A 25,688-nucleotide genomic window follows, 5' to 3' on the forward strand; every position below is an offset into this window, starting at 1 on the left:
GCCAAATTTATGGTTAAATCAATGCAGGAAATGAAACTTATAAATATATGGAGGAGGCAACACCCAAGAGAGAAGGAATTTCCATATTATTCGAGTAGGCACAAAACTGACTCAAGGATTGATATGTTTTTGTTGTCAGCCCACATTCAAAGGAGAGTTAGGAAAACTGAGTATAAAGCTAGACTACTATCAGATCATTCACCCCTATTATTAGCAATAGAACTGGAGGACATCCCACTAAGAACATATAGATGGAGGTTAAACTTCATGCTACTTAAAAGACAGGAATTTAGGGAGTTTATTTTTTATTTTTCACACTGTGAACATTATCAACCAAAATACATACAAACATTTCCCTCTTAAATATACACAGTGGCATTTTCTCCCCTTTTTTCCCCCCTACCTTCCCTCCCCCCTTCCCACCCCTCTCCAAAACCAATAAACATTCAACATATACAATACAATAAAACCATTAAACAATGTCATCACACAATGAAAATAAACAAGAAAAATGTGTCATCTACTTTTACACACTGGATCAAGTCATTTTGTCTTCTTATCATTTTAGGGGGTGGAGGTCCGAGCTCTGTTATGCTCCATGAACAGTTCCCAAATTTGTTCAAATAATGTGACTTTATTTTTTAAATTATATGTTATTTTTTCCAATGGAATACATTTATTCATTTTCATGTACAATTGCTGTATTCTCAGGCTCTCTTCTGATTTCCAAGTTGACATTATACATTATTTTGCTACAGCTAAGGCTATCATAATAAATCTTTTTTGCTCTTCATCCAGTTTGAGACCTAATTCTTTACTTCTTATATTATTTAGAAGAAAGATCTCTGGATTTTTGGTATGTTGTTTTTTGTGATTTTTATTTAATACGTGATTTAGATCTTCCCAAAACTTGAATTTAGGGAGTTTTCTGAACGTCACATTAAAACATATTTTGAAATAAACACGGGATCAGTAAAGGACAAATTTATATTATGGGACGCAATGAAAGCCTTCATTAGATGTCAGATAATAAGTTATGTGACTAAGATGAAAAAGGATTACAATCGGGAAATAGAGCAGTTGGAAAGAGAGATAGTAAGTACAGAAAAGGAATTAATAAAAAGGGATGATATAACGAAAAGGAGAGAATTGGCGAACAAAAAAATTAAATACGAAACATTACAAACGTACAAGGTGGAGAAGAACATAATGAAAACAAAGCAAAAGTATTACAAACTGGCAACTTAAAACAGAACAAGCTAAAAGAATGATACTGGCAGCAAGGAAAAAGGACAAACAAATTACATAGGGTGGTGAAGAAGGCATTTATAAATCAGAGTATAGAACACAGGAGTTGGGATGTTATGTTGAAATTGTATAAGGCATTGATGAGGCCAAATTTGGAATATTGTGTGCAGTTTTGGTCACCGAATTGCAGGAAATATATAAACAGAACAGAGAAGAGGTTTACGAGAATGTTGCCAGGGTTTCAGGGTTTGAGTTACGGGGAAAGGTTGAGCAGGCTGGGGCTTTATTCCCTGGAGCATAGAAGGTTGAGGGGTGATTTGATAGAGGTATTCAAAAATATAAGGGGAAGAAGTGAGATCGATGGTAATATTCAAGGAAATGTTAGATAGATATATGGACAGGATAGGTGTGGAGGGTTATGGGCTGAATGCAGATTAGTGGGACTGGGTGGGAGAAGATGCTCAGCATGGACTAGTAGGGCTGAACTGGCCTGTTTCTGTGCTGTAAATGATTATATGGTTATATGGTTATGTAACCAAGCAGAGATTATTGAAAATTTTAAGGAATTTTATGAACAATTCTATCAAACTGAGAACGAGGGGAAAGATGATAAAATAGAGGAATTTTTAGCCAAAATAGAACTCCCAAAATTGCAAGAAGAGGAACAAACAAACTAATAAAACCATTTGAAAAAGAGTAAGTACAGGATATATTAAAAAAGCTGCCGAACAATAAAACATCAGGAGAGGATGGATTTCCAATAAAATTTTATACAACATTTAAAGAGTTATTAATTCCTCCCCTCCTGGAAGTAATGAACCAGATAGAAGAAACACAACCAGATTCATGTAAGACAGCAATAATTACAGTAATACCAAAGACGGGGAAGGATCCACTAACACCAGCATTATATAGACCAATATCTCTACTTAACTCAGACTATAAGATAATAGCGAAATTATTAGCAAACAGATTGGCCAATTGTGTACCTAAAATAGTAAAACAAGATCAAACTGGATTTATTAAGAAAAGACGAACAGCGGACAATATCTGTAAACTTATTAATCTAATTCACGCAGTTCAAAGAAATAAGAAACCAACAGTGGCTGTTGCTCTAGACGCAGAAAAAACCTTTGACAGAGTATAGTGGAACTACTTATTTAAAGTATTACAGACGTTCAATCTACCAGAAAAATATATAAATTTGATTAAAGCATTGTATAATGGACCGTTGGCGAAGGTAGCAGTAAATGGATATGTATCGAGTCACTTTAAATTAAGTAGGTCAACTAGACAGGGATGTCCATTATCCCCCTCATTATTCGCCTTAGCAATAGAACCTTTGGCAGAACTGATAAGAATAGAAAATAAAATAAAATAAAATAAAAGGGATAAAGATAAAGGAGAAGGAGTATAAAATCAGCTTATTTGCAGATGACAGGATCATGTATACCTAACAGAACCAGAGGTATCAGTAAAAGAATTACATAAGAAATTGAAGGAATATGGAGAAATATCGGGGTACTAGATCAATGCAAATAAAAGTGAAGTGATGCCAATGAGTAACGCAAACTAAACAGAATTTTAAAAAGAATCACCATTTAAATGGCAAGCACAAGCAATCCGATACCTAGGGATCAGGTTAGATAATAACTTAAGCCACATGTACTTAATTATCAGCTACTAATAAAGAAATTGTAGGAAGACTTAGAACATTGGAAAGAATTACCGCTAACATTGATAGGGAGGGTAAACTGCATTAAAATGAACGTGTTCCCAAGGATACAATACTTATTTCAAACGTTACCAATTCCCTTAACAGGAAAATTCTTTAATGAACTGAAGAGAATAATAAGGAAATTCTTGTGGAAAGGGAGGAAACCAAGGGTAGCATTAGATAAATTAGCAGAGAGGTATAATCAAGGTGGTTTGCAGTTAAATTTTAGAAATTATTATAGAGCCGCACAATTAAGGTATTTATCAGATTTTTACCAGACAAGGGAAAAACTAGACTGGACTAAGATAGAAGTAGATAAAATAGGGGAGAAGGTACCGGAACATGTACTTTATACGTGGGATGAAAAGCTGGTGCAATATAAAAACTCACCAGTACTGCATCATTTACTTAATACATGGAAGAAGATCCACTTAGAAAGGAAAAAAACAAATTATCAAATACCAAAATTATTATTGACGCAAAATCCGCTAATCCCTTTTACAATAGACAACTTTTCCTTTAGAGAATGGGAGAGAAAAGGAATCAAAAGAATAGAAAATTGTTTTTTGGGAAACAATTTATTAACCTTTGAACAGTTGAAGTACAAATATGGAATAACTCATGGTACAATGTTTGCATATCATCAATTGAAAGCTTATTTAAAGGATAAATTGGGAAACAGCTTGAGATCACCTGAAGGAAGCAGCTTTGAATATGTGATTACAGACACAATGATAATTAAAAGATTTATAACCAACATGTACATTAAGCTGCAAGAGAAGGAAAATGAAATAAACTATAAACCTAAGCAGAAGTGGGAAAAGATAAAAAATGAAGTATGGGAAAAGTTATGTTCTGGAACTATGAAGAATACATAAACACAAGGTTACACATGATACAGTATAATTGGTTACACAGGCTATATATAACTCCTCAAAAATTAAAAAAAATGGGATTCAACATTATCGGATAGATGTTTTCGCAGTAAGAAGGAAATGAGAACAATATTACATGCAACTTGGGCATGTACGAAAGTGAATACATTTTGGGAAGAACTAAATTAGATACTAAATAAAATTACAAAAAATAACATACCAAAAAACCCAGAAGTAAGAAGTAGAGAATTAGGCATCAAATTGGATAAAGTGCAAAAATAATTCATTATGATAGCCTTAGCAATAGCAAAAAAATGTATAATGTCAACTTGGAAAATGGAAGAGAGCATGTGTATACAGCAATGGTACATGGAAATGAATAAATGTATTCCATTGGAAAAAATAACATATAATTTAAAAAATAAAGTCACAATTTTTGAACAAATTTGGGAACCATACATGGAACATATCAGAAAGAGCTTGCCTACGACCTCCATCCCCTAAAATGAGAATGAAAATGATAAGAAGACAAAACGACTAGATTCAGTGTGTAATAAATAGCTGATGCATTTTTCTTGTTTATTTTCCTTTGTGTGAAGATATTGTTTTATGGTTTTATTGTCTTGTATATGTTGAATATTTATGGGTTTTGGAGGGGGGTGGGTGGAGGGGAGGGAGGGAAAGAGGGGAAAAAAAGGGAGAAAAGACCACTGTAAATTTAATGAGAAATGTTTGTACATATTTTGGTTGATATGGTTCATAGTGTGAAAAATAAAAAAATATATAAATAAAAGATGTCTTAATCAGGAAATGCTTGTCAGATATGTTAAATTGCTGGAGAAACTCAGAAAGTCTCATAATATCCATTGCAGGTAAAGTTTCCAGCCTGGTAATGATTCAGGCCTGAAACATTTTTTAATATATCTTTGTCTTCTGTGGACAATGCAGGACCTGCTGAGTTTCTCTCGCACTTTTGCATGTTAACTCCAATTACAGCATCTGCAAACATATTTGTTTTAATACTTGTCAGACTATTATTTTGAAACTGAGTCTTGTTGAGACATAACTTGATGCTGAACATCTTGCAGGTATCTTTCAGTCTTGGCTTTTGCGTTTGTTTTAAATCCACAGACATAACTAGGACCATTGTTACATATCGGTTCCCAATGAATTTGTCATTTGAATTGCTGTACATTTTACAGCATTTCAATGATGTGCAAGCATGTTGTCATCCATCAAATCTGTGCCACAAAAAAAATCCAAACATTTTCTTCACCTCCCCCTAAATTTTACCACTCACCTATCTGCGAGGTGCAAATTAGAGTGAATAATTAACCAACTAATTTGCATGTTTTTGCCATGTGGGAGGAAATTGGAGAACCCAAAAGAAACCCTTGCGGTCAGAAAGAAAGCATGCAAACTTCATACAAGGAGGAGCAGAATTCAGGATTGAATCCAAGTGATTGGAGCTGTTTATTCATTCTCTCCTGTGGAGGCTCATGAACTTTAAACACTTCCTATCAAATTTCCCGAGGACTTGCTGTAGTTACGGTTAAAGATCAGCAGCCAAATAATACAGGCATACGACGAGTAGGAAGGAGTAAACGCTCTGGCACTCTGAGCTTCCTCCATCGTATTTAAGATCACTGCTGATCTTCTATCTCAGTGCCACATCCCACCACTTTCAGTATATCCCTCACTTTCCTGAAATCTATCAACCTCTTTTGATTGAATACAACAATGAGCCTTCATTGCTCTCTGGGAGAGGATTCCAAAAGTTTGTCACAGAGTGAAGAAGTATGTCTTTATGTCAGTCCGAAACAGACAACTCCTTGAACTGAAACTGTGTCCCTGGTCCTGCTCTCCTCAGCCAGCGAAAACATCCACGCTGCACCTAGCCTGCTAAGCCCGTTAAACATTTTTATGCTTTGATGAAATATTCTCTTAATCTTCTAAACACCAGAGAATATGGTCCCAATCTCTCCTCAAATGACAAACTCACCAGCCCTCAAACCAATCCTGTGAGACTTCACTGCACTCTATCAATGTCAATTAAATCCTTTCTGAGGAAGATCAAACTAACTCCAGGTATTTCAGATATTTCATACATACGTGCACTTCATCGAATACAACTCGGCCTTCAATACCATTATTCCCTCAGTGCTGGTCAAGAAGTTGCAAACTCTGGGCCTCTGCACCCCCCTGTGCAACTGGATCCTTGACTTTCTCATTGGAAGACCACACTCAGTATGAATTGGAAACGTCTCCTCCTCACTGATTATCAACACAGGTGCACCACAAGGATGTATGCTTAGCTCACTGCTCTACTCATTATACCCTCATGACTATGTGATCAGACACAATTCCAATGCTGTCTTCAAGTTTGCCATTGACACCACAGTTGTCAGAAGAATCACAAATGGCAATGAGGAAGTGTACAGGAGGGAGAATGGTGTAACGCCAACAACCTTGCGCTCAACTTCAGCAAAGCCAAGGAGATGATTGTGGACCTCGGGAAGAAATCAGAGGAATACTATCCAGTCCTCATTGAGGGCTCAATAATGGAGAGGTTCAAGAACTTCAAATTCTTGGGAGTCAACATCTCTGAGGATCTGTCCTGGAGCCTGCATGTTGATGCAATAACAAAGAAGTCTCGCCAATGGCTATACTTTGTGAGGTGTCTGAGGAGATTCGGTACGTCACAGAAGACTCTCGAAAATTTCTAAAGGTGACCCGTGGAGAGCATTCTGGCTTGTTGCATCACTGCCTGGTATGGAGGCGCCAACTCTCAGGACAAGAGTAAACACCAGAAGCTTGTTAACCGGGCCTGCGACATCACAGGCATCAGACTTCACTCCATTGAGGACATTTACATGAGGCGGTCTTAAAAAAACAGCCTCAATCTTCAAAGACCCCCACCACCCAGGCTATGCCCTCTTCACTCTGCTACGATCAGGAAAAAGGTACAGGAGCCTAGAGACGAGCATTCAGTGGCACAAGGACAGCTTCTTCCCTGCTGCCATCAGATTCCTGAATAATCAATGAACCAAAGACACTGCCTTACTTTTCATGCATTATTATTTTTATTTTTCATAGTAATGTTGTAAGATGTCTATAATATGAATGTTTGCAAAACACCGAATTTCATGACTTGTTCATGACAATAAATTCTGATTCCATCTCAGCAAGGCACTATACAAATGCAATACACATTTTTATTGCCATACAGTATTCAAATCCTTTCATAATAAAGACTAGCATACCATTTGTTTGCTCTTCTGCATGTTAGCCTTTCAATGATATAGGTATAAGTACACTTAAGTCCCTCTGAACATGAACACTACCCAATCACTTACCCTTGGGTCTCTGAAGAGAATCAGGAAATGGTAGGAAGAAGCAAAAGGACAAAATCTTCCAAAAGAACTGTAGACAGATTTTTTTTTTTAATTATGTATCCACATAATTTGACAGAGGAATAGGGGTAAACACAATTCTCTCAGTGAAAGGCATTTCTCCTCGGAATTTTGCCCCACTTCTCCCAAGATTATTTTTTCTTCTGCATGAAACGGAGGGGTGGCTTCTGTTCAAATGGTTGCACTCCGTGTGAGGTACTAAATGCCGGATGGCCACAAAACACTAAATAACAGCTACACCTATGCAATCTCAGTTAAGCATATCTTTTGTATTGGAAAGTTGACTTGTGGCTCTCCACAGAAGCCTGGGTAAAGCCTATATTGATTGTCTGTAATCAGCAGGGCTGAGATTCAGTTAATAAAGTTTCTTATTCATCTCATGCTTCCGTAGAAAATATATTCACCATGTTTTATGAGACAGACACAGATTACGCAGTCAGAATTTGCATGAGGTGAAACAAATAACGTTTCAATCCTATAAGAATGATTTGTTGAGGTCTACACAGTGGAAAAAAAAGTGACAAATGATTGTCAATGGAACATTGCATACAATTCTGCAGTTGAGACTTTGTCCATGTTCAAAATATTGTTACATTTTATATAAATCATGACTAAAAAGCAAGGGTATGTTTTCCAGAGTGTCACGCTGACAAGAGTCAACCTGCCAGATCAGGTGGATGCAGTGGCAGAGGTTATGGTGATGGCAGTGGGGTAACAGTGGTCCTGGTGGTTTGGGTGAACGGACCATGGAGGGGAGGGCGTGTGTTGCAGAGCTCTGCAGGGAATGGGTTTTACTGCAACAACTCCTGCATTTCCTGCCTCGCCAACAGGCCTGTAAAGCCACACAGAGTCAAACATGAAAGTCTGCAGATGCTGTGATTGCAGTAAACCTTATGAGACTCCTCTGGAGTTCCTCCAGCATTTTTGTGTTTTTACTCCAAAGATGCACAGCTCATAGGTTCAACTCTTCTACTTTACACTGACTTCCCCCCCCCCCCCCACCTCCCCACCCCCCCGAAGGACTAGGAAAACCAATTGAAATAATTATCATGACCTACCAATTTCCAGCCTTTCCTTGTCCTGCCAATTAAAGCAAGAAAGGGACAGTTTTGATACGTTAATTTCCCGTTTTAGATATTCTTTTGTAACTTTAACAGCTGTCATATCCATAATCCAAATCCACTAGTTCTGTCTTTATTTATTCCTTTTTCAGGATGTGGACATCTCTGCCAAGGTGAGTATTTATTGCCAATCCCACAAACTGCCTTGAGAAGGTGCTCCTGATCTGGTGGGATAGTAGTGTCAGGATTGAGACTAGCAATGGTCATGGTACAAGGTTGTGGTTATGACCCACTTTCCTGTTTTCATATAGCAGTTATGTTACAACCAAATGCTTTGTTACGCCACTTCATAATCAATCAAAAAGCTGCCAGATTGGGCAAGGTTGCCAAGTTTGCTTCCTCAAAGACCATTAGTAGGATGGGATTTTACAATTAACTAATAATTTTGTGGTCTTCATTAATAAATGCAGATTATTAACTGAATTTGATTTCCACAGATACCAAGCTGGGATTTGAAGTCGCTCTTCTGAGTAGCTCACACAAGTCTCAAAGGAGGGTTCAGATAGCCAACGGCATCTGTAGCTTCCAGATGAGTCTGAAAGCTCTCCCTATTCCTTTCATTCCATCCCCAAACCTCACTTCTTACAAAAAACTCCAACCACATTGACAATTATTCACTCATGAATTGAGTCATATACCACTGAAACAGGCCTTTTGGCCCAACCATGTCAATCAATTTGTCCATCTACACCAATCTTACTTGTGGCACCAAGTCTGTATCTTTCTATGTCATGCCTATTCAAATGCCTGTCTAAATGTGGTTACTCTATCTGATTTCACCATCTCTGCTAATTCATTCCAGACATCAATCAGTATGTAAAAAAAACCATTCTCATTGGATCTCACCTTCCTCTCACCTTAAACTTGACCACTCTTATTTTTGATAGGTATTGTTGATACTGATTGAATTAACTGAATAAATTGTAGTTCACTTTGCAAGAGCAAATGTAGAATAAAAAGCATGGGGATTAGCTAAATTTATTTTCTCTGATTAAAGACATGGAGTGAAGAGGGCAACAGAATATTGCTCAAAGCTCACTGATGTTAAGTTTGTACATGCTAGGCTCCCACATATGGTGACCCATCTGGTTCACTTGCATGCTCAAGGGAAATAAAATCTGCCATCCCTACCAGTCTAGTCAATGTGCAATTCTGCAAGTTCACTCATTTACCCACGGTAATGATTTCTGGCCACTGAAATGAGAAGATGCAAAGTTCAGGGGATAACTAGAGTTTAAATATAAATGCCATCCTTGCACGAATTAAAACAAAAGTCATGTAAATGACCTTACCAAGTTCTTAAACTTTCTTCAGAAATCCTGGCCTTTACCTGACTTCTCTTTAACAGAAGTCATTAATTATATTATGTAACCCTGGAATGTACCTGATTCAGTGATGGCAAAGAGAATTTTGGATGAATCCTTTCATGCCATTGGAAAAAGAGGCCATATTTAGAATGTGTCCAAAACAATAATAATGTCGGATATGCTTTGTTCAAGAATACTACTGTTTATGGATGTAAATTCCTATATTCTACCACTAAAATTTCATGAAAAATGAATGTGACACAAAATAGTGTGTAATCTTCCTGTGAAATCTGGTCTCTGCTTGTGGTATCAATTATGAGACAGGAACTTCCAAATTTTAACATTTAAAATTCTGTAGCCAACACATTTACATACTTATCTGGTTTCAAGTCTCGGTGAACAATTCCATAATTGTGGAGGTACTCCAAAGCAAGCACTGTCTCTGCAAAATATAGTCTTGCCATATCCACCGGTAAAGGCCCCATATTTTTTAGCAGTGTTGCACAATCTCCACCTGAAAATGTACAAAAATAAATTTACTACCGAAGACTGGTAATATTAGATATACTGGTTATGATATTATAGGAAGGCCTTTGGCTCATACAACTCCCACCAGTCTGATATCTCCTCAGCTTATTCCCCTATTACCCTATAACTTATTATCTCTCATACCCCACCAAATCCCTTTTGTCAATTTTGCCATTTACTTAGAGCAAGGGTTAATTCAGTTGCCATGCAACCTATGTTAGGTCTGCTTTGTTCATGAATGAGTGAGACAAACACCAGGCTGAGTCGAAATCAGGGTTCTTTGTTCTTTATTACCGGATTGTAACACTTGCGACCAACCAGGTTAGTCGGAGAATGCATTCTGCCGTTATCAGCAAAATGGTGATTTTTTATACCCTTGGATACATGCTTAGAACATCATCATATCATTACTTGTCCAATGACTAAAACTGTTGCTATCCTTTCCCTGCTAGCTTCCTGCCTCTCAATCCATCAATGTCTCTCTTATCTTGTAAGTACAAGGATGCATTCTGTTACTCCTTAGTACTGGGTGACTCCTTCTCCGGTCCCATCTCATGATGTTTTACCTAACAGGAGTACAAGGACACCTCCCCTTCTTGTTACAGCCCTGTACAGGGTAACTCCCTACACATTCCCATCTCATGATGTTTTACCTTACACCTATCAGCACATCATTGGAGTGTGGAAGGAAGATGCATAATTCAGAGGAAACCCAAGCATTCAAAGGCAGATCTCATACAATCTCCAAACAGACAACACTGTTGGTCAGGATTAAACCTGGGTCCCGGATAGAGGGAAGCAGTAGCATGACAGCTCCAGCACCATGTGTCAAGTCTAGCTGTTTGGAATTTTAAGCAAAGGAGCCACAGGCCCACAATACATACAAACATTACCTTCCACATACTCCATCACCATGCACAAATGGCGCTTGGTTTCAAATGAGCAGTACATGCTGACAACAAATGGATTTTCTGCAAAAGTCAGGATATCCCTTTCCACAAATGCTTGTTGAATCTGGTTTCGAAGGATAAGGTTCTGTTTGTTTATTTTCTTCATTGCGAATCTCTGCTTGGTTTCTTTATGGCGCACCAAATACACAGCGCTGAAGAAACAAAAGATGGAGTCAATCCTAAAGACATCTTACTAATCTAACTATCTAGGGTGATTCAAAAACATTGCCATGCAACCAGTGATTAGGGACCAATGCACTGAATTTATCTACTCGTGAGATACAGTAGGCTTTCAACTAAAACTAGTGACCGACTGTGTGTTATTAAAAATGCTGCAGATGGGGAAACTTTTAAAAAAAACCAGGGTTTTCAATTACTGATGAAATCTTCCACAATTCTTCAAACATTATCTGTGACACTGATGAGCTCAATTATATTAGGTGATGCCACCTCTCAATATATGTTTGGGAATTTCATGATGTGCACTCTTCTACTAATGCTCTGCTCTACGGGAAGCCAAAAGAAAATGCTTCGCTATTCCCAGAGGTATGAAATGCTGTCTCACGCAACACTCGCTCACTCACCCATAGGCTCCGTTACTGATCAGCTTCATGGTCTCAAAGTCAATTTCACGAGGCTTGCGTCTTCCCTGGATCGAAGGACTAAAGCTCTGAGGAAGAAAGGAAGTTGTGTTTTTAATGTATTGAAGAATTCTTCTTTACTGCAAAGAAAATTATAAAACTAGGTCCTGAAAAGTTATTTCAGATCTTGAGCAAATTTTCACTGATTCATCTCTCATAATTCAATCAAACTTCTTCCAATCAAACAAAACTCTTCATAATTTGTGCAATCCCTTCACTCAGAAAGTGAAGAATGGGAGACCTGTCAAAGGAAGCTCAGATGGTGGGTGTAATTATGACATTTAGAGTTCTACAGGATGGAAACTGGCTCTTAGGCCAAACCTATCCATACTGACCAAGTTTGTCCCATTTGCGTGTTTTGTCCAGATCCCTTTAAACCTTTCCTATCCATGTACTTGTCCAAATTTATTTTAAACATTATAATTTTACTCACCTCTATCATTTCCTCTGACAAATCACTTCCCAATTCTCTCTCATATCCTCATTGACTCCCTTTGAATTCTTGCCATTAACCAAAATTTTGGGTATCCACAAACTAATTCCTCTGGCAGCTGGTTCATATACTTATCACTACATATGAAGAAGATGCCCCTTAGATCCTGATTAATTTTTTTCCCCTTTCACATTAAATCTATGTCCTCTAATTTTGGATTCTCCTACCCTGAAGAAAAAAAAACCCAAGGCTATCTATGCCATCCTTGATTTTATAAACCTCTATATAGTCCCCCTTGAGTTCCTATGGTCCAGGGAGAAAAGTCACACTCTGTCCAACCTCTTCCTATATTTCAAGCCTACCTGTTCCAATAACATTCTCATGAATCTTTTCTACACTTTTTCTGGATTCATGATTTCTTTCATGATCAGAAATGCACATAATACTCCAAGTGTGGTCTCACCAACATCTTGTAGTTATAGCAGAAATCCCTGCTCTTGAACTCAATGCCCTGACTGACAAAGGCAAGCATACCACATGCCTTCTTCACCAGCCTCTAACTGTGTCACCAAGCTCACGCAACTTATTTATCTGTAACCTTCGCTCCAAATCTCTGATCTACAACATTTCCCTGGGCCTTACTATTACAATTGTCTGAGTTAGGGCAGCACAGTTGACATAGCAGTTAGCACAACGCCTTTCCAGTGCCAGTGATTAGGACTGGACCAGGGTTTGAATCCCATGCTGTCTAAACTTGGACGTTCTCCCCGTGTCTGTGTGGGTTTTCTCCAGGGGCTCCGGTTTCCTTCCCCCATTCAAAACATACCAGGTATATATGTTAATGGGGTGTAAATTGGGCGGCACGGATTCATGGGCCGAAATGGGCTGTGTTGGAATCTAGGGGTTAAAACAGTATGAAATAAATGATTAATCAATAAGTTTATTTGTACTGCATGAGTCAGGGAAAGAGGAATGTGGCTAAGTGGCTGTCACAGCATGGAGCAAAGTTGGCTGAACAAAATTGGCTGCTCCCAAGATACAGGGAGAGGATATGCATAAAACGATTTAGGAGGAATGCTCAACTGAAGGAGGTGGGAAATAGCACAGGAGACACAGGCCAGATCAGAACAAAGAATGGCCCGCAAGAATCAAAGGGAATGGAAAACCAGTCTAGGAGGAAGATTAAGGCACGAGGAGGTGTTAAAGAGAACAGCAGAAATTGGCCAGACAGGGACCGAATGGTGATTAGAAATATCTGGGGATGAATTAATTTCAGATCTAAACAACAGGATAGTCTGGCCTGGAGGATTAACATGGGAAGGCTACACCCCAGAAATCTGCAAAACAGGAGATGACTTGTGATAACCCTTATGCAAAAAGATCTAGCAGGGAAAACAACTTTTGTTCTGTGTGATAAGATTGACCTATATAAACTGTGCCAACTGGACAATAGGGGTCAGTCTCGGGGAGTAGCTCACTGGCAGGTGACCTATGAACTAACAGACTGACCCAGAGCTCTGTTAAGTTTTATTCTTGTGCTGTGTAATAAATTGACTGTTGAACCGAATACCTTCTCCTATCACTTCATTCAAAGAACGCGCTGGACTCAGACTACACATAGACTAAATTAAGAGTAAGTTAAAGCCAGAGTCCAACAATTTGGTGACCCCGACGACAGTTCCCGTTACCAAAGTTACCAGGGCAGGAAATCGTACTGGATTATACGGACATGATTGAGAGGGTAAGTGGCTATCGATACCTCTTAGTAGCAGTAGATGTGTTCACAGGGTGGCCAGAGGCAATCCCTGCCAAAAGAGAAGATGCAAGAACGGTTTGTAAATTCCTGATCAACCAGTATATTCCGAGACACGGATTTCCTAGAAAAATTAGGTCCGATAATGGAAGTCACTTTAAGAATAGCGATCTACAGGAGGTAGAAGCAATGTTGGGATTGAAGCATGCCTTTGGAACGGTGTACCATCCACAATCGCAAGGAAAAGTGGAGAGGATGAACCAAACAATAAAAGGTAAGATCGGGAAAGTACAGGCACGGACCAAACTAAATTGGGTGGATGCGTTGCCTCTGGCATTAATGTCAATAAGGAGTTCGGTAAGTTCTGTGACAGGATTCACTCCATATGAACTACGAACGGGGCACCAGTTCCCGGGACCGGGAGCCGGAAGTCAGACTACGAAGAATGAGGTAAGTTCAATGGGATGCAAGCTGTATTATGATAAACTAACGGCTCTGGTGTCAGATTTTTCACAACAGGTCACAAGTCCCAACAGAGAAGGGGAAACACCGATACCTTCAGTCGCGGAGTGGATTCTGCTAAAGGTCATCAAGAGAAAGTGGTCGGAGCCCAGGTGGACAGGACCCTACCGAGGGGTGGAGAGGACATCCCACGCGGTTCGACTACAGGGAAAAGGCGAAACGTGGTATCATTGGAGTCAGTGTGCAGCCACGGACCCACCAGCACGGACACTGGAACAGATTCGTACGGCGGCGACTGAGAACCTGTGAGCAACTACGGACTCAGAACTTTCTGAACGGGTCCCTTTAAAGAACATATTGGACTCCGGGGACTGTTGATGGTAGAATCTATTGTTGTTTAAAAATCGATGACAATGGGCAAGCAGTAAAGGAGATTTCTTCAGGTATTCGCAAATTAGCTCACGTCCCGGTTCAGACCTGGCGACCCTTGGGCAGCGCATGGCTGGGAAATTTGTTCTCTGGAGACTGGGGATGGATACATACTATAGTGCTAGTTGCTGGATTTGTGGTTTTGGCGTTGATTCTGATCCCATGCATCCTTCCCTGCCTCCAGGGCCTCATTCAACGAGCGCTGTCACAGAGAGACATCCCCAGACCCCAAGGCATGTATTTGTCCCTACTGCCCTCTCAAGAGTGTAATGATTACAAGGGATCAGAAATGCCAACCCTGGCATGTAACCCGGATTTCTCTATCTAATAAGTTAACTGGTGGTTGGTCTCATTTTCATGAGACCAAAAGGGGGACTGTTGGAATCTAGGGGTTAAAACAGTATGAAATAAATGATTAATCAATAAGTTTATTTGTACTGCATGAGTCAGGGAAAGAGGAATGTGGCTAAGTGGCTGTCACAGCATGGAGCAAAGTTGGCTGAACAAAATTGGCTGCTCCCAAGATACAGGGAGAGGATATGCATAAAACGATTTAGGAGGAATGCTCAACTGAAGGAGGTGGGAAGTAGCACAGGAGACACAGGCCAGATCAGAACAAAGAATGGCCCGCAAGAATCAAAGGGAATGGAAAACCAGTCTAGGAGGAAGATTAAGGCACGAGGAGGTGTTAAAGAGAACAGCAGAAATTGGCCAGACAGGGACCGAATGGTGATTAGAAATATCTGGGGATGAATTAATTTCAGATCTAAACAACAGGATAGTCTGGCCTGGAGGATTAACATGGGAAGGCTACACCCCAGAAATCTGCAAAACAGGAGATGACTTGTGATAACCCTTATGCAAAAAGATCTAGCAGGGAAAACAACTTTTGTTCTGTGTGATAAGATTGACCTATATAAACTGTGCCAACTGGACAATAGGGGTCAGTCTCGGGGAGTAGCTCACTGGCAGGTGACCTATGAACTAACAGACTGACCCAGAGCTCTGTTAAGTTTTATTCTTGTGCTGTGTAATAAATTGACTGTTGAACCGAATACCTTCTCCTATCACTTCATTCAAAGAACGCGCTGGACTCAGACTACACATAGACTAAATTAAGAGTAAGTTAAAGCCAGAGTCCAACAGCTGTTAACATGCTGCATGGCTAGAAAAATAAAGTTTCCATCTGACATTCCTTGATCCACTTCCTCGGTTATCTAGAACCTTCTGTAATCTTAGAGAACCTTCTTCACTCTCCATGAAACCCCAACAATGTTGGTGTCATCCACAAACTTATGAACAATGTTATTTAGACAGGTACATGGATAGAAAGCTTTAGAGGGATCGTGCCCAAATTTAGGCAAATGGGATTAGCTTTAATAGACAATTTTGTTGGCATGGACAAGTTGGGGCACAGGGCCTGCTTCTCTGCTGAATAACTGCATGACTTTATCCGATATACAATGGCCCAATTATGAAATTTCATCAATTTTGAAACTGCTTTTACAATGCTCATTTATGGTCAGAAATGTAATGAACAAAGGTAAGCCAAGGCTCAATAGTATTATGACTATTAATTTAGTTTTTATTTTTTTCAATTTAGAGATACCGCTCAATAACAGGCCCTTCTGTCCCATGAGCCCTTGCTGCCCAATTACACCCATGTGATCAATTAAACTTATGTTTTTAGAATGTGGAGGGAAACTGGAGCACCTACAGGAATCCCATGGAGTCACAGAGAGAATGTTCAAACTCCTTAAGGACAGCAGAGGATTTGATCTTAGCTTGCTAGCGTTGTAATACTGTTGCACTAACCATTACACGAGCCTTGCTGCCCCTCCTGAATTAGTGTCACTGGGATTGAGCTATTAGTCCAATGGCAAACTCAAATCCTACCCCAGCAGCTAGCAAATTTATAGTCAAGTCATTCATGCAATTCTTAAAATTCATGCCATGGTGATCATTACATGTCATGTAAAAGCACCAAATTCAGAGAAGGAAACCTGCCATCATCAAATCTTTCCTATGTATGATACAGGAACATCTATCATGGTTGAAGTTAATGGCCTTATCTTCAGTGTAATTAAAGCAGGTCAGGTTTATCACCCATACATTATAAACAAATTAAAAGGAAAAGGATGGGCTTAAACTAAGTTTAAATGGAGACTCAACAATCAGACCCTCATGAGCAAGGTAAATAAATCACTCCTCAATCAAGTGGATGACTTTGGCCTGGAAATGTAAATGAATATAAACAACTGACTGTACAATACAGAGAGGAGAAAAAAAACCCCAATAAAATGCAAAATAAGAGTTCTTAAATAAGTTACTAGGCCCTTTCAAATTGCCTTGTAAAATGGGGTTAACTGGGCAATTTACTAGGTTGGACCCCCCAGGTACAGGGCTATTTGAAAGGGCTGAACTGGGCAAGCCCATGGGCCTTCCTATCAACCTTGAGGGATGTATGGATTTGCACCCCAAGCTCCTCTGTTCATCCACACTCTTAAGTCTGGCCAATTAACCTTGCACTCAGTCTTCCACATGGACCTTCCAAAATTCATCACCTCACATTTATCCGGATTGAACTCCATGTGCCACTTCTCCGCCCAACTCTGCATCCTGTCTATATTGTTTCGTAACCTATGACAACCTTTAGCACCATCCACAGCTCCTCCAATCTTTGTATTATCCGCAAACTTACTGTATTTTTATGCCTATAACATGTTGAATTAAAAAGTGAATTTACCAGCCACTGGCTCTAAATTAAATTATTTTTAATCACTTTAATTTAAAATAACCATATAACATCTAAAATAACAAGTTAAAAAGTTGGACATGTTAAAGTTAAAAAAAAAACAAAAATAGACCAATTAACCTTCAAACTGCTGTACATTCTTGGAGGAAACCAGAGCACCTGGAGGAAATCCACTCAGACGCAGGGAGAATGTACAAACTCTGGATAGGCAGCAACAATTACTGAACGGACATTAACGGTTACCACACATCTGTCTGTGTTAGTCTTCTTCATCATCCTTTAAAGTCAGATTGTTCACTCTCTTCATTAAAATATTTTAGGACAGCCAGCGAGTGTCCTTCCGTAACTGGAGTCGATACCGACTGCCATCCCTGTCACTGCTTTCGTCATCAGTGGTGGGATTACCATTATCATTACATACTATGCTCGCTTTTAAAAAATATTTTATTTAAAATTTTTTAATCCATGCAATTATCGACTTTTATATAAACAAAATTTGAAATTACAAAGATTACATATGCCGCCTTTTCTGAATCCTCTGCAGATAGTTTCTGGTGTAATCTTATCCCACTTTCTGGCAACCCATTCACAAACTTCAGTGTCGGCTGCTCTCTTCAGCTGTCCGGCTGGGGTGAATTCATGAGTGGCATTTTGCATTACTCCCATTCTGATCCGATGAATATCTTGAATGGATGATTAACGGAAATATCGAGTGGGTACAGTTTACAGGTCAACCCACCTGGAATTACTGCAATGTGGGGGCTAACAGAATTTATAGTCTTTTTTGCTGAATGCTCTTTGTGAGTTGCTATGAAATCAAATTTGAGTAACGATTTCTTTGAAAAAAAGCCTCCTGGTCTAGGGCTGTAATACCTTTCCACCTAGTTTCGTAATATCGGAGTCCATCCAGCCTTTCTTGTTACAGTACACAATCACAGTATTTGGCATTTTTTTTTCTTGCAGCAATGTTACTCTTTTAAATTTAGCGCCACTTGCAAGGCAGTCGAAGACTACAGGAAAAACACGACCTTTCATCCCCGTCATGCACTTTTTGTTCCAGAAGCAGCTTGTGGCAGGGATGGCAAAGGCCACTGAAACTTCATCCATGTTAATGACATCCGCAGGTGTGATTTTAAGCTCACATTGGCGACAAAGTTGAGAAAATGAATGGTTTTCTGTTCCCAATCCTCTGGAAGCCATTGACCTACAGTTGTTCTAGTTCTTTCCGACAATCTGTTTCACTTTGATATCCAGGGAACCCTGCCTTGAAATCAAGGATGCCTCTTTCACGTGCCAATGGTCTTACTTTCATCTGTAGATATAGCCTGACTTTATTCTCTACGACTAAGAATCCATTCCTTCAAGTTGGACTTTAACAGGAGCCATTTAGCTTTTGGGCCATGACATGTGAGTTTTCATGAATTCATCCTCTCAAGCGCATTGTTCTCTTTTCTCCATTTGCGAATGGATGATTCACCAAACTTGAACTCTCTTGCTACCGCTCTGTTGCCAGTTTCTTCTGCTCTGGTAACAACTTTCAGTTTGAAATCAGCGGTGTATGATTTGCATTTGACTCTTTGTATTGTGAAACAACCGGCAGTCTAGATCTCAAAGGTAGTACTAAATACAAGGACCTTTTATAATGATTAGATTAAATCAAATGCAACTGATAGCTATATAGGCTGATAATGTTACCTGCACATGAAAGAGGGCGCAAAATTTATAGCTAGCGTGGGAATGTAATAGCGGGAATGAAAGAACGTGCTCAATTTATAGCTAGCATGGTAATTGTAAGAGTGGAAATTGTGACAGATTATGTTGTGTTTGTTTTGTATATAGATATGCTTTTGGGAGATAAATTGGGGCAGGTTTTAGTATAGGTCACATACAAATACTTTAAAACAGATTTTATTTAAAATACTGGAACTCTGCTCATGCTAGACTTATCGGTGCCAACAACCTTTGCAAAAGCTTTGGAAAGTGCCCAAGAGACTTCACTAATGGATTGTTGTTTACAAAAAGACAACAGGTGAAAGAACTTGTTGGAGCTGCTGACTGTCTGGAGTGGAATTTGCTGTTCTAAGAGGGTCATGTGGTTTTGCAAGCAGAGAGAGTAAAACAGGCTTTCTCTCTGAGACAGAGAGAGAGAGAGACAGAGATCAGTTCAGCAGTTTTATAGTCAGCAGTAGTAGCTGGGACTGGAACAGGACAAGCTGGCAAGCTTATGGAAAACCCCATTTGGAAGATGGGTTGTGAGTGCTTAGTTCAGCCTAGACAAAACTCCTGTGGTTCATGCAAGAAAGGGGAGAGGACTGGCTGCCTAATGTTACAGTTGAAATAAGAGAAACAAAAAGGAACTCTGTAGTGACCTGAAAGAAAGATGTTATCAACTGGAGAACCCCGAGGGGGACAGTTTTTTTGGCAAGACACTGAAGTGGCTGATTAAAAAGGAATCAGTTGTGGGTGACCTGGAACAACAAATCTCTCTCTGAAAACCAACAAGAACCTTCCTGAGTGGTAACCATTTACCTTTCAAGCACCAAAGCTTGGTAAACTTTATAAATGTTAAATTCTGTGCACAGTATAAGAATTGTCTGCAACTAGTGAACTTGGAGGAATGAGAAGTGAGATTGGACTGTGAATCAAGGAACGTTTCTGAACTTACACACAAATTAGATACATGTGTGCTTAGAATTAGAAGGGGGTTAAGTGAGGTTAGTTAAGTCAATAGTGATAAGTTAAAGAAGCAACTTTTGTTTAAGTAACCATTTGTCTTGGTGAATATCTATTGCTGCTAGATTTTGAGGTCCTCTGGGCTTAAACACAATAAAAGAACACCCGAATTTATAGCTAGCGTGGGAATGTAATAGCGGCAATAAAAGAACACCCTAACTTATAGGTAGCATGGGGATTGTAATAATGGCAATAAAAGAACGCACCCAATTTAAAATGAGCATGGGAATTGGGTACATACAAAATGCAAAAATTCAAAATTTTGATATTGGGAACATCTCTTTGGCCTGAGTGCCGAGAAACAGGATATTCTGGCTAGGGCACTACATTATCAATGTTAATTTCCCACACCCATCCCCTGAGGGAGGAGATTAACAAGATAAAATTTCTTTTAAAGAAAGGCTTTTTAAATTATGACAAAATTTAAATCCTGCTTATCTCGATAGCCTGTCTTCAATCTATTTAATTGGTTCCTCTCCAAAGCTTGTTAATGTGTTGCAGGAAGATATCATAATATAATGGGCGATTAATACCTGTGGGGGAAGTTGAATGGGTGTAAATAGTGGGAAGCACACACAGTGGCAGACACTAGGACTATGGGAATGTGTTTTGTCTCATGTCCCAGTGAAATGGAAATTGCTTTTGTCAGTTGGAATTTAGAATTCTACACCCGTGCAGTATATGCGCGTGCATGTTTTATGAAAATATTTTACACAATTTATCATTTTCTGTATGTTATATGCATGTGTGCATTATGAGTGAAAATGCTGTACCTACCCATCCTTATGCCTCTTCATCTAGGTAATTTATATTTTTTAAAAATCACAAAATGCAGGGGTCCCAGAACAGATTGCTGTAGAGCTCCACTAGTCACTGACCTCCAGGCAGAATATTTCCCATCTGCTACTACTCTCTGCTTTCTACACGCAAGCCAATATTTTATCCACACAGCTAAGCTGCCATGGATCCCATGCCTCATGACTTTCTGAACGAGTCTTTCACGGCAGACCTTGCCAAATGCCTTACTAAAATCCATAAAGACCATACCTTCCATCTTACCCTCGTCAATTTCTTTTGTTATCTCATCGAGAAACCCAATTAGGCTCATGAGGCACGGCCTTCCCTTCACAAAGCCATGCTGATTATCCTCGAATAGACTGTACTTCTCCAAAGGCTCAGAGATCCTATCCTTAAGAATCCTCTCCAATAGTTTGCACATCGTAAGACCCACCGGTCTATAACTCCCAGGATTCTCCCTATTACCTTTTTTAATCAAGGGGACCACATTTGCCATTCTCCAGTCCTCCGGCACCTCCCCTATGGTCAAAGATCATAGCTACTGCTCCAGCTGTCTCTTTCCTCACTTCCCACAGCACCCTGGGGTATATTTTATCCGGCCCTGGGGACTTATCAATCTTGATGTTTTTAAGAAGATCCAACACTTCCTCTTCCTTAATCTCCACAATGTCCAGCACACAAGCCTGTTCTACTCTGACCTCATCCTGATTGAGGTCCTTTTCTCTTGTGAATACTGAAGCAAATTATTCATTTAGGACCTCCCCAACCTCCTCTGCCTCCAGGCACATGTTGCCTCCTTTATCCTTTAGTGGCCCCACCTTCATTCTTCACAGGTGCATAGAACCCCTTGGGGTTCACTTTAATCCAACTTGCCAAAGTCTTCTCATGCCCCCTTTGAGTTCTCCTAAGTCCTTTCTTAAGCTCCTTCCTGGCTACCACATACATCTTATGCCTTTTTTTTTCCGCATGGCAAGTTATAGGCCTTAAATACCTACATGCAGCAGTGTACCAATTCACAAATTGGGGTCTCCCTGTTTTAGTTCTCAACTGCATGCAAGTTCCTTGGGTACAGGATGTTTCTTATCAGCACTCCACTATGGAGCACTAATACCTCAACCATAAAGTAAAACACAGAAGTCTGCAGACACTGTGGTTGAAGTCAAAACACAATGCTGGAGAAACTTAGCAGGTCAAACAGTGTATTTTATAGAGCAAAGATATATTACCAATGTTTCGACCTTGAGCCCTTCGTTAAGTTATAAGGAAACCTCAGTCACTGTGGAATTTGTCAAGGAACTAAACACTTTAATTAAATCTCGGCATGTCTGAGACTGCTTGCTTGGAATTGAGGTCCAACTTGATAAGTTGGGCCAAAGGGCCTGTTTCTGTGCTGTAAATCTCTACGACTATTTGCGAACGAAAAGTGATTCGAAAGAGCATACTTACACCCACTGAGTCATCAGTTTCAGGAGTCTCTGCTGTCCCACTATCATAACGAGCCAATTGGGCCATTTCTGTGATTAAAGTAAAAGGGAAAATTAAAAAAAAGAAGCACACATGGTAAAGTGGCTGGTCAGGGCTATTCTTTGCCTGGATGGCTTAGTTTACACAAGGGTTACATTTGATTGATTTCATTATTCAAGCCTTAACACATCCTGGACTTTGCTATACCAATTCTAACAGTCGTATTAACATTCTACGGGACTACGTAGTGTAATTACCATCCCCAGATAATTCTGTGTGACGACTCAGATTCTATTTAGCATTTGGCTAGCCAGTATTTTTATTTTCTCCACATCGTTTGGGACTCTTTCACCCTATTACACTAATTACATGGGACCTTCAAACTGTGTCACAACTCAGAGCAGTGGTTAGTAACCATATAATTCTCAAATTAAATGAAGGAGTTAGTATTGCCTGTTGAGACTTCTAACACATTTATGAATCTACAGAGCATCTGTTCCTTATGCCCATGTAAACGACTTCAAAACACCAAAGGTACAAAATTGCTGATACCAACACAACAATAAAGCTTCCTCCTGGAGATCCATCTGTGATGTAGTCACCAGTGCTTAATAGGCCACAAATGTGTTTTCTAATTGTTGTCAAGAAAATAAATGGATTTGGCACTATTTCCTAACAGCCGTTCCGATTACAACGTCAGCCGGTGTGCGACACATAGAAGTGGATGATCTGAAACCTGGTTAAAGCTCCTGAAACTATTTTACATAAATATCAGACCCCAGTTTGCCAAAAAAAACGTGCAATAAAGAAAACATTTGTTTAATTAGATGGATTCCAATTAGATGCTCAAATGCCTTTTTAATGGTGTTTTTAAGGTATGGCTGCTGATACATTTGGGGTTTAATAGAGCATCAAGGCAAGTAAAATGAGCATCATAGATGGTCGTACTGTGCCAAGTGAACAGGGGCTAGAACAAATTGTGCAGAGCAGATGGACGTTACCTGAGTCAGGAACGCTTTAAATAACAAGTATCACTTCCTAATGTATAATCCATGTCAGTTTTATATATCAGTTATTAATTAAATGCTATTTTTGCTATATAGAAGGGTATCCAAATAATGCTTCATTTGCATTATTTTTAATACAACTGCAGTTATATCAACTGCAAAGTAAGTTCTTTCTGTTCAATGATGCTTACACAGTATCACATTAGTTGATGCAGGTTGAAAGATGCACCATAATTGATATTTAAGTTTTTAGGAGGTCTAAAATTGTCACGATCCTTCAATAAATAATCAAAAATTTTGTTTGGTTATCTTCAATAACTTGGGAAAGTTTGGATTTTTTTTTGAAACTAATTTATGTTGTTGGAAAACCTGTACAGATATTCTTCTAACCTTCAACAACCTTTAACATTTCTTCCATTGAACTTGAAGAGGAAGATTATACTCTGTAAGTAACATGATAAACATAGGCACTCACCCTCCAAGGGATCTCTAGTAAGGCCCAGTTGACTGATGATATAGCGGGGAATATCCGATTTAATGCCCTGCCCTTCTTTAGCATGTCCTTCTGCTGCCTCCAACAAATGATAGAACTCTTCAGGATCAAATTCCTGAAAAAATGTTAAAAGCATATCTTGTCAACTCCACTTACATTTGATGTTGCAAATATACTTATTAGGTCCTGAAAATGATATCAAGATTTGAGAGACAAATTTCTTGCACAGAAAATATATGAAATCATAAATTCGTAAGATTTTCTTATGAACTAATTTGCATTCAACATATGGCTAACCATATGACTATAACCTTTTTCAAAAAGTTTTTTCAGTTCTGAATTGTTTTTAAATAACACTTGATTATTGTTTACTTGAATTATCTTGTTCATGGCTTCACTTTTTCTTTTGTGACTGTGCCCATTGGTGTAAAAGTTATATAAATATTTGTTTTATTAAAAATAAAGGACTTACAAGGCATTCCAGCAATCGTGCGGGGCGAGCAATGATGATCAGTAACTTCCTAACCAACTGATCAATGACAGCTAATTCATTACTTTCAGAACGTTTGTGAGCCTATATGATGAAAACACAAAAATATGAACAAAGTTCTATTAATTATGTAAAAAAAAGTAGCTTAAAAATTCAAAGTATAATACTCTTAGCATTAGTATTTAATCCACTCATCAAAACAAATGCAATTTTTTCTGTTTTAGGGTTTAAAATGCAAAATGGCCATGTTGCTAATCATTGGATCTTCTATTGCACACACCATTAAAGATTTGAAACTTATAAACATGATTAGCATTACATATAAATATTATTTAAAGCAGAGGCCAGAAGACAGACCCGACAGCATGCAAAGCAGTTAGTTATACATTTCCTTGCTCTTCTATTCAGAGAAAGAAAAAGAAGCCATCAAATCACAAGATGAAATCCCTATTCCAGTATAAAAGATACTGTAACAGCCACTAGATTAACAGTTCATAATTATTTTAAGTATATGGGCAGCTGCCTCGTTTTAATGTCTGCTGAGCTTGTTCTAATGTTGGACAGAGTTGCACTTTGGAATTATAATTATAGTCAGTCATCATTGTTTCTATTTTTTATAATGGCTACAAAAACGTTTACAGCACTAATCATGACACAACGGTTAGAAACACCAATACGACAGAGAAAGCTCATCGTGCCTGATAGCAAAATGAAAAAAAATGAGTGGTCAACCCTTAAAATTATACATTCCAAGCTGAAGAAGTATCGGGCAAATCCTTTAGAGTACAAGAATTTATGATGTCCCAACAAACTATAATGTTATATAATGTTATATAACATACTATAATGTTTCTATTGTCATTTTCTGCTCATGAACACTTTAAATAGCTAAACAGAATTTTAAGGAAGGTATGGCTAAAATTGAGTAGCTACGCGACTCTTTATTTCATCCTTCAAAGCAAAGCCACTCAAATGCAACGACAAATTGCCTTGTTGTAACGATCCTCACTTCCAAGCATCTTCTTCAACTGTCAAGTAGAGCAAACCTTTATCTAACTGAAATTCATGGAG

At 38.9% G+C, this 25,688-nt stretch overlaps 1 protein-coding gene across 14 annotated transcripts in view; it reads right to left on the bottom strand.

Annotated features, from left to right (window-relative positions):
- LOC138763897 (microtubule-associated serine/threonine-protein kinase 4-like) overlaps positions 1-25,688 on the bottom strand; it is a 588,435-nt gene that overhangs the window by 63,485 nt on the left and 499,262 nt on the right. For all 14 annotated transcript variants that reach the window (XR_011357883.1, XM_069938893.1, XM_069938918.1 and 11 more), the window contains 6 exons: positions 24,600-24,701; positions 24,110-24,242; positions 22,610-22,677; positions 11,744-11,829; positions 11,103-11,311; positions 10,057-10,195 (listed from right to left, as the gene is read on the bottom strand). Coding sequence is in view for 13 of the 14 variants with exons in the window: in XM_069938893.1 (XP_069794994.1) it covers positions 10,057-10,195; positions 11,103-11,311; positions 11,744-11,829; positions 22,610-22,677; positions 24,110-24,242; positions 24,600-24,701 (737 nt within the window). In the remaining variant the exon portion in view is untranslated. The remainder of the gene's footprint in view (positions 1-10,056; positions 10,196-11,102; positions 11,312-11,743; positions 11,830-22,609; positions 22,678-24,109; positions 24,243-24,599; positions 24,702-25,688) is intronic.

This window comes from Narcine bancroftii, chromosome 1 (assembly GCF_036971445.1).
Source record: "Narcine bancroftii isolate sNarBan1 chromosome 1, sNarBan1.hap1, whole genome shotgun sequence".
NCBI classification, from domain to species: domain Eukaryota; kingdom Metazoa; phylum Chordata; class Chondrichthyes; order Torpediniformes; family Narcinidae; genus Narcine; species Narcine bancroftii.